At 38.4% G+C, this 10987-nt stretch overlaps 1 protein-coding gene across 1 annotated transcript; it reads right to left on the bottom strand.

Moving 5' to 3' along the window:
- Positions 1 to 8182: 8182 nt before the first annotated feature.
- Positions 8183 to 9154, bottom strand: LOC128647063 (olfactory receptor-like protein OLF1). Its single transcript, XM_053699878.1, has one exon. The coding sequence runs from the start codon at positions 9152 to 9154 to the stop codon at positions 8183 to 8185; it is 972 nt and encodes a 323-aa protein (XP_053555853.1).
- Between the last annotated feature and the right edge of the window lie 1833 nt (positions 9155 to 10987).

Here is a 10987-nt window from a genome sequence, read left to right as displayed (position 1 = left end):
TAAGTTACAATTACACCTAACACTACACTATACTTTAATAAATTATTCCTATTTAAAAATAAATACTTACCTGTAAAATAAACCCTAAGATAGCTACAATGTAATTAATACTTATATTATAGCTATCTTAGGATTTATATTTAGTTTACAGGTATCTTTGTATTTATTTTAGCTAGTTAGAATAGTTATTAAATAGTTATTAACTATTTAATAACTACCTAGCTAAAAGAAATACAAAATTACCTGTAAAATAAATCCTAACTTAAGTTACAATTAAACCTAATACTACACTATCATTAAATTAACTAAATAAACTACCTACAAATAACTACAATGAAATACAATTACATAAACTAACTAAAGTACAAAAAATAAGAAAAGCTAAGTTACAAAAAATAAAAAAATAAGTTACAAAAAATAAAAAAATAAGTTACAAACATGTTAAAAATATTACAACAATTTTAAGCTACTTACACCTAATCTAAGCCCCCTAATAAAATAACAAACCCCCCCAAAATAAAAAAAATCCCTACCCTATTCTAAATTACATAAATTTCAAAGCTCTTTTACCTTACCAGCCCTTAAAAGGGCCATTTGTGGGGGCATGCCCCAAAAAGTTCAGCTCTTTTGCCTGTAAAAGAAAAATACAACCCCCCCCCAACATTAAAACCCACCACCCACATACCCCTAATCTAACCCAAACCCCCCTTACAAAAACCTAACACTAATCCCCTGAAGATCATCCTACATTGAGTCGTCTTCACTCAGCCGAGCCACGGATGGAACTGAAGAGGACATCCGGAGCGGAAGAAGTTAATCCTCCAAGCGGCGCTGAAGAAATCTTCCATCCGATGAAGTCATCATCCAGGCGGCGCTGAAGAAGTCTTCGATCCGGCCGATGTCATCTTCAAAGAGGCACTGAAGAGGTCTTCTATCCGGGCGAAGTCATCTTCCAAGCCGGGTCTTGAATCTTCCTTCCGCCGACGCGGAACCACCTTCTTCACCGACGGACTACGACGAATGACGGCTCCTTTAAGGGACGTCATCCAAGATGGCGTCCCCTCAATTCCGATTGGCTGATAGGATTCTATCAGCCAATCGGAATTAAGGTAGGAAAAATCTGTTTGGCTGATGGAATCAGCCAATCAGATTGAGCTCGCATTCTATTGGCTGTTCCGATCAGCCAATAGAATGCGAGCTCAATCTGATTGGCTGATTGGATCAGCCAATCGGATTGAACTTGAATCTGATTGGCTGATTCCATCAGCCAATCAGATTTTCCTACCTTAATTCCGATTGGCTGATAGAATCCTATCAGCCAATCGGAATTGAGGGGACGCCATCTTGGATGACGTCCCTTAAAGGAGCCGTCATTCGTCGTAGTCCGTCGGTGAAGAAGGTGGTTCCGCGTCGGCGGAAGGAAGATTCAAGACCCGGCTTGGAAGATGACTTCGCCCGGATAGAAGACCTCTTCAGCGCCTCTTTGAAGATGACATCGGCCGGATCGAAGACTTCTTCAGCGCCGCCTGGATGATGACTTCATCGGATGGAAGATTTCTTCAGCGCCGCTTGGAGGATTAACTTCTTCCGCTCCGGATGTCCTCTTCAGTTCCATCGGTGGCTCGGCTGAGTGAAGACGACTCAAGGTAGGATGATCTTCAGGGGATTAGTGTTAGGTTTTTGTAAGGGGGGTTTGGGTTAGATTAGGGGTATGTGGGTGGTGGGTTTTAATGTTGGGGGGGGGGGTTGTATTTTTCTTTTACAGGCAAAAGAGCTGAATTCTTTGGGGCATGCCCCCACAAATGGCCCTTTTAAGGGCTGGTAAGGTAAAAGAGCTTTGAAATTTATGTAATTTAGAATAGGGTAGGGAATTTTTTTATTTTGGGGGGGTTTGTTATTTTATTAGGGGGCTTAGATTAGGTGTAAGTAGCTTAAAATTGTTGTAATATTTTTAACATGTTTGTAACTTATTTTTTTATTTTTTGTAACTTAGCTTTTTTTATTTTTTGTACTTTAGTTAGTTTATGTAATTGTATTTCATTGTAGTTATTTGTAGTTAATTTATTTAGTTAATGTAATGATAGTGTAGTATTAGGTTTAATTGTAACTTAAGTTAGGATTTATTTTACAGGTAATTTTGTATTTCTTTTAGCTAGGTAGTTATTAAATAGTTAATAACTATTTAATAACTATTCTAACTAGCTAAAATAAATACAAAGTTACCTGTAAAATAAATATAAATCCTAAGATAGCTATAATATAATTATTAATTACATTGTAGCTATCTTAGGGTTTATTTTACAGGTAAGTATTTATTTTTAAATAGGAATAATTTATTAAAGTATAGTGTAGTGTTAGGTGTAATTGTAACTTAGGTTAGGATTTATTTCACAGGTACATTTCTCTTTATTTTAGCTAGGTAAGCTATTAAATAGTTAATAACTATTTAATAGCTATTGTACCTGGTTAAAATAAATTGAAAGGTACCTGTAAAATAAATATAAATCCTAAGATAGCTAGAATATAATTATTAGTTATATTGTAGCTATATTAGGGTTTATTTTATAAGTAAGTATTTAGTTTTAAATAGGATTCATTTAGTTAATAAGAGTTAATTTATTTAGATGTATTTAATTAATATTTAAGTTAGGGGGCGTTAGGGTTAGGGTTAGACTTAGGTTTAGGGGTTAATAATTTTATTACAGTGGCGGCGGCGTAGTGGGGGGCAGGATAGGGGTTAATAAATTTATTATAGGTTGCGGCGGGTTCATGGAGCGGCGGTTTAGGGGTTAAACTATTTATTTAGTTGCGGAGAGGTGCGGGATCAGCAGGATAGGGGTTAATAATTTTATAATAGAGGGCGACGGTATAGGGGGGGCAGGATAGGGGTTACTAGGTATACTGTAGGTGGCAGCGGTGTCCGGGAGCGGCGGTTTAGGGGTTAATACATTTATAAGACTTGCGGCGGGGTCTAGGAGCGGCGGTTTAGGGGTTAATACATTTATAAGACTTGCGGCGGGGTCTAGGAGCGGCGGTTTAGGGGTTAGTAACTTTATTTAGTTGCGGGGGGCTCCGGGGGCGCCGGTATAGGGGGTAGAACAGTGTAGTTTAGTGTGAGTGCTTAGTGACAGGCTAGCAATAAAGCTGGGAAAAAGCCGAAGGGCAGCGAGATCGGATGAGTGATAATTGTCACAGTCCGCTGCTCATCGCCCCGCGGCTTTTTGACAGCTTTATTTGATAACTTAGGCGAACGTATTCAAGGTCCGCGGCGGCGAAGGTAGGCGAGCTTAGGCGGACGTATTGGGCCGGCGAAGCCAGAAAAGTAGACGGCTTGATAACTACCCCCCATTGTATTGATATTCTATTCATTTCTTATACATAATATATATATATAAAATTACAAAACAAATTAATACAACACACAGAGAAAACCCAACACTCACTTACAAGCTCTCAGATAAGATTTAAAAGCAAAAATGGAAAGGTTAGTCACCGCATCTGGCCAAATGGGACAAGCTCAGGTACCACGTCAAGGTCCTTTCCAATACCTGAGACCCTAGAACAGCCACACAATGCAAGCTTTCAAATCCAAACAAACTGAAAACAAGGGAAGGGTGCACAGGAATATGTAACCACCCTAGACATATAAAAAACACGGAAGGGAACTGCACTCTCATACCGGACCGGGTACACATCCCATGACCCTGCAACATGCTCAGCCCTGGGTGCCACTGGTACTCACAGGAAGCTGTGCTGTCCCCAGAGCCACAAGCAGTTAACCCCAGACAGGTCTGGGTGCAAGAACCATAGGGAAAATTACAAAACAAATTAATACAACACACAGAGTAAACCCAGCACTCACTTACAAGCTCTCAGCTAAGATTTAAAAGCAAAAATGGAAAGGTTAGTCACCGCATCTGGCCAAATGGGACAAGCTCAGGTACCATGTCAAGGTCCTTTCCAATACCTGAGACCCTAGAGCAGCCACACAATGCAAGCTTTCAAATCCAAACAATCTGAAAACAAGGGAAGAGTGCACAGGAATATGTAACCACCCTAGACATATACAAAACACGGAAGGGAACTGCACTCTCATACCAGACCGGGTACACATCTCATGACCCTGCAACATGCTCAGCCCTGGGTGCCACTGGCACTCACAGGAAGCTGTGCTGTCCCCAGAGCCACAAGCAGTTAACCCCAGACAGGTCTGGGTGCAAGAACCATAGGGAAAATTACAAAACAAATTAATACAACACACAGAGAAAACCCAGCACTCACTTACAAGCTCTCAGCTAAGATTTAAAAGCAAAAATGGAAAGGTTAGTCACCGCATCTGGCCAAATGGGACAAGCTCAGGTACCACGTCAAGGTCCTTTCCAATACCTGAGTCCCTAGAACAGCCACACAATGCAAGCTTTCAAATCCAAACAAACTGAAAACAAGGGAAGGGTGCACAGGAATATGTAACCACCCTAGACATATACAAAACACGGAAGGGAACTGCACTCTCATACCGGACCAGGTACACATCCCATGACCCTGCAACATGCTCAGCCCTGGGTGCCACTGGCATTCACAGGAAGCTGTGCTGTCCCCAGAGCCACAAGCAGTTAACCCCAGACAGGTCTGGGTGCAAGAACCATAGGGAAAATTACAAAACAAATGAATACAACACACAGAGAAAACCTATATATAGTATCTTTTGAATAGCGCCCTCTATTGGAAGAGATTGTATTGATTTCTTCTTCTATTAGTTATATTGTAGCTATCTTAGGGTTTATTTTACAGGTAAATATTTAGTTTTAAATAGGAATAATTTATTTAATGCTAGGAATATTTATTTATATTTATTTTAATTATATTTAAGTTAGGGGGTAATAGGGTTAGGGTTAGACTTAGGTTTAGGGGTTAATAAATGTAATGTAAATGGCGGCGGTTTAGGGGGGGCAGATTAGTGGTTAATAAATATAATGTAGGTGGCGGCGGTATAGGGGGGCAGATTAGGGGTTAATAAGTATAATGTAAGTGGCGGTGGGCTCCGGGATAGGGGTTAAACAATTTATTTAGTTGCGGCGGGGTCCATGAGTAGCGGTTTAGGGGTTAATAAGTATAACGTAGGTGGCGGCGGTGTGGGGGGGCAGATTAGGGGTGTTTAGACTCTGGGTACATGTTAGGGTTCGGAACATCTGTAGTGCATGTTGCGTTCGGAACATCTGTAGTGACGTAAGCATCGATCTGTGTCGGACTGAGTCTGGCGGATCGTATGTTACGTCACCAAATTCTACTTTTGCCAGTTTGTAGGGTTTGATAACTAAGGCGAATCAGGCTTGCCACAAATACGCTGCGGAATTCCAGCGTATTTGCGGTTGACGGCTTGATAAATACATGCCACAGACTCATACACACTCACTTTCACACACACAGTCTCACAGGCACACACTCACTATCATAAACCAATACTACAGCAATCATACACATAATTCAAAAGAGTGTAAATTATGGCTATGGCTTGGTAAAAAGTTTTACTCCTGGGCTTTTTGTAGAACCTGTGCAAAGATACAATTGAACCGAGATCTTAGGGTAGTGTCAACACAGAGGTCAAGTACTTATTTAAAACTGTATAACAAGCGATGCTGGAGTATACACAGCACTCCGTAAACCCTAACAAGCAAATTCAATACCAAGTGTCCACTGTGAATGTTCAAACGGTGTCACAATTTATGTATAATATAAAGCATTACCTTAATGTCTTCTGCTGTGCCCAGTCACCGGTTATACAACTTGTTTTCAAACCGGTCCTACTCACCCACAGGTAAGGGAACAAAGAAGACGGTTTGCCTTGGTGCACCTTAGTGGATACAATTTGCAGCTGTGATTGTAAATGCAATTCACATGGACAGCCTCCAGAGAGAAACAAGTTGCAAGTCCTTCTAAACAGCGATTTTTCCAGACGCTATAATTTATGTAAATCACCATACAAAAAGAGCGAAGGAATTGCAGGCTGTACCAGTAGAGATAATATTAAAATCCAAATGATTTATTCGTACATAGTTAAAACAGTAAACGATTATTCCAAAGCACACACAGAAAAAATGTTTACAACCTCACCACACAGGAGCTGCCTCTGACGTGTTTCCTGCTTAGAACAAACACTTCATCTATATATATCCCTCCAAATGCGCACTTTTTATTGCAAACTAGCAAGCTAGTCAACAGAAACATTAAGTTAAATAATGACAACACATATTTTAGAAGAATGCAATTATTGTCTGGAAGAAATAAAAAAAACTAAACATAGTAGTCTGATGAAATTATATGGACATGGACAATTATTCATTATTAGATATCCATCACCTACCCTGTCGGCCAGTTCCACCAATATATTATAACCCCCCTGGAATGCCATGGCACCATATCCCCCTGGAAAACCCTATCCCCAGCCCCTTTCCCTTCTTGTCCACACACACATTAGTCACATGTTGTATGAATGAAGTATAGATCATTTTAGAAACCCATCACCTGCCCTCTCTGTCCCCTGGATGCTGGTAGTATTATTTTATCTTAAATATTTTAGATTATCTTTATTGTATAAATGGTCACCTAGTGATTACTATAGACCAGTACTCAGATATTCTTCTTTACATCAACTTAAACTTGTGATGCAAACAAAATGTTCAGTTAAATTTTCAGCACTCCAGATATGATGTAGTTAGGGGAATGCAGAGACATGTTAGTCCCTCAATAATTGTAATACAGGGTATAAAAATCTAATAACAGGGCATTGATTTATGTCTTATCCTCATGAAGTTTAATGCTGATGTCCAGAGGACACTAGTTTGTAAATGCAAGTCATAAAAGCTTGTTATAAAGTCCTAATGCATGTATTTATTTATTTCTATGAAGGGTGGAGGGATACAACCATGCTTGAAAATGGGGAGGTTGACTGGATGTTGTATTTTAGAAATATAAAGTTCCATAATATAAATAATATTTGTTTTGTCTAATATAAACACTAAGGGCTCTATTTAAGAAACTAAAAATGTAGCGTCGGAGCACCTTCAGCTGCAGGCTTATCTTTACCTATATGCCAACTATGAAGTGTAACTTTTAAACCCCCCCCCCCGGAGTTATCTGAGCGGAGAGATTGACACATGATACATGAGTCGTTGCACACAAAAGTGTGCAATGATAAATGCAGGAAGACTGTTCCTGTCTGTCCTGAGGTTAGTAAATCTAGCAAAGCATTTTACTAAATGCTGCACAAAAACATCTAAATAATAAAGCTACAATTAATTAGTAATATACATTTTATTACTTAAAACATATTAACATATTTTAATATTAAAAATAAATGAAACTTAAGTGATGTATCATCTGTCAGAGTTCTAATGTAATATATATTTTCTTAAAACAACCATTTATTGTTCAAATTCTTAGTTTTAATTCCGTTTGTCCACTATAATTTCTTTCTCATAGACAAATATTGCACTAATAGAAATCCCCAGTCCTTATTAATAATACATACAAACATTCACTCAAATAACATATACCTAAACATAGTAAAGAAGGTACATAAATAAATATCCCTAAAGTACTTTCTATTACATGTACATGTTCTCATTAATATGAGGTATATTTTTCACATAAATGATAAGTTCTGATGGCTGTCATACATTTCAGCTATATAATTCACTTTGATAGCATGCAAATAAAAATACATTTAAGAGGAATTGCTGGGCAAAATAAACATTGAAATACTTTAATACTACTACACAACTAGTTCAATAGAATTCAACAGAAATGGAGAATACACCTGTGCATTTGTGATATATGTGGTTTTGGAGTTACCTCAATATTACTAATTCTGGTACAATGTAAGCTGTAACAAAGTTCAAGAGGTACAGCACAGTGGTGATAGGTGGTGCAAACTGCAGAGGTATCCACACAATTCCCCCAAACAATAATGTAGTAATGTCCAAAAATACAGCAGCACTCACCAGTTTAACAGAACTTCCATCTTTATTGGGACATCAAGGTACAAAGATAGACAACATTTCGCACCTCTAGTCCTTAATCATGTCAATGCCTTGACATGATTAAGGACTAGAGGTCTGAAATGTTGTCTATCTTTTTACCTTGATGTCTCAATAAAGATGTGAGTTGTGTTAATTTTTGGACATTACAATGTAAGTTGTACTTTGTTTATCTTTATAGTAGAGATTTTGGGAACTATTACTCTGACCATCCTTTTAAAAGCATCTTTCACTTCTTTATTTCTAAGGCTGTATATAATAGGATTGAGAGTGGGTATAAATACAGCATAAAGTGCAGACACTATTTTATCCTTTTCCAAAGACAAACTGGATCTTGGACGGATGTAGGTAAAAATCACTGCACCATAATACATAGAAACTATTGTGATGTGTGAGGCGCAAGTAGAGAAAGCTTTCTGTTTGCCTTTAGTTGAACGTATCTTTGTTATAGTGTTGATGATAAAGACATATGATATGCAAATAAGAAGGAAGCAAAACATACCAAGAATGACATCAGCAATGAAGAGCACAACTTCATTCAAGTAAGTATCTGCACATGATAATTTAAGCAATGGCATTATATCACAAAAAAAGTGATTTATTTTATTATCATCACAGTAAGGGAGTCTGAAGGTAAAAGATGTATGTGTTGTAGAATTAACAGAGCCAGTAATTGAAATGGCAGTTGTCACACATATGCAGACTTTCCGATTAATAATTGCAACATACCGAAGTGGGTTTACAATTGCAACGTAGCGGTCATAAGCCATCACTGCAAGCAATAAAAGCTCAGTACTCGTAAGCCAAGTGAAGAAAAATAGCTGTGCAGCACAGCCATAAAATGAGATTGTCTTGGTCTTCGACACATAATCAGTCAACATCTTGGGTAATGTAGCCGATGTGGAACAAATGTCAAGAAATGACAAGAAACCAAGGAAAAAATACATAGGTGTATTAAGACCAGGATCAATATTGGTCAAGATTAAAATCATTAAGTTTCCAATTATAGCAACTATATAAATGATTAGAAATGTTATAAATATGAATTTTTCAAGTTCTGGCCTAGTGGACAAGCCTAGGATTATGTATTCAGAAACTGATGAATAATTAGTGTACATTCTCATAGATCATAGTCCATATTTTATACAAAATGTGAAAGATTAGACTAGAGATTTAGATAAAGATCACTTTGAATCTTCATTAGTTCTTTTATAGTTGATGGTGCTGCAGATAATGAAGCAAAACAGAAATATAATATTAATCAAAAAGGGTGAAATAAATTTTAATTTTACAAAATATGAAGCCTATTAATGAAAATGTATAGTTCTTCTAATTAACTTCATTATGGACATAACATTTTTATGAGCTAGTTAAGATTATTTTTTAATATTAAATTGATTTGCACTATGAATAGCGTATCTGTGCGCTTGTTCTTCTAGATCTTTGCATATATATATGCAACCAAACGCGAGCAGCTAAACCTGGTCACCACCTATACACCTGGTAATGAAAAGTTGACAGGAGCAGTGCGTAAACACTGGCCGGTCGTGGAGACTGATCCAACGCTACCTTTTCGGAATATGCCACCTCCACGATTGGTCTATCGCAGAGCCAGAAATCTCAGGGACCATTTAGTTAAATCGGATCCTATTAAACACTACCACAAGGAATCGTGGCTTAAAACCTCCAAAATGGGATGTTTTCCCTGTGGCAATTGCACCACATGCAATAGCATGATTCGGGGTAATTCGTTCCAGCACCCACATTCAAACAAGAGGTACAAGATAAACCATCGTCTGAGTTGCATGAGTAACTTTGTAATATACATGCTGATTTGCCCTTGTTCCAGCGTATATGTGGGTAAGACGATCACCCCCTTCCGTGACAGGATGGCAAACCATCGGTGCGCAATTCGTGCTGCATTGAAGTCTGGCGAATCAGATCAGCCAGTGGCACGCCACTGCGTGGCTTTGAAACACTCCGTGTCAAGTATAAGGTCCATGTTAATTGATCATATCCCCCCCATTCCAAGAGGGGGTAATAGGGCCAACAGACTGCTCCAGCTTGAAAGCAGGTGGATCCACAGGTTGGACACATTGGTCCCTAAAGGCCTCAACACCTCACTGGACTTCAGCCCATTCTATTAACATCACACTGAAGAGGCATTGCCCCGGACTTATCTAAAAGGATAGCTCACTATTCACTAAAAAGTTTCTATCCGTACCCCAGGGTGGTATGAGGTTACAATGTATATGTAATTGGACATACATGTATCTGATTATGATTATGTTTTTTGTTACATCCATTAATGGCGTGCACCAGGGGTTACAAATCCAATAGTGATACATTTAATACTGTTGGTTTTCGCTAGTCCTCATCGGCAATATGTACTATGTATAGTAATGGCAAGATGCCTTGTCTCTTCTTGTGCTGATGTTCTTTACTGTCTATTCTGGCATTTTGTGCCCATTCTCTAAGGATGGCCCTTAGATTGGTCTTTTTCTGAGTTTGACAGTTTTTTGTATCTAGAAATCACACACTAGATCTAATCATTTAACAGATTACGCACTAATATGCCAAATAATAATATGTTTCTAAACATTATTAATGTTTTGTTTATAAACCGCTATGCCCAAATTTTTAACACGCTTTACATATTGTGGATTGCCTTGGTTGCTGTTAGCAACAATTATACACAGTAATCTTTGATAGTAGTCTATACTCGTGACTAAGTCACTCCCCACTCTGACGCGTGTGGCTTCCCGACGTCGCTATGGCAACGCCGTGCCATGCGTCATCACGCTAGGCACGTAGCGTGCGTACGTGACGTCATTGCCATTGATGGGAAGACGTGAGTGGAGGCATGGCGGCAATAGTTTGCTTACATCTTTAAAAGGGGTATGTTTTTAACTGTGTGTCATATTGATTTTAAGTGTGCTGCATATTCGTTT

Source organism: Bombina bombina, chromosome 2 (genome assembly GCF_027579735.1).
Source record: "Bombina bombina isolate aBomBom1 chromosome 2, aBomBom1.pri, whole genome shotgun sequence".
Lineage (NCBI taxonomy): Eukaryota > Metazoa > Chordata > Amphibia > Anura > Bombinatoridae > Bombina > Bombina bombina.
Note: the sequence above shows the minus strand (reverse complement) of the source record. Positions and strands in the feature narration are given on the sequence as shown.

What these genes read in the sequence shown, in the direction of transcription:
- LOC128647063 (XM_053699878.1), bottom strand. Translation starts at nt 9,154, where the DNA reads ATGTACACTAATTATTCATCAGTTTCTGAATACATAATCCTAGGCTTG.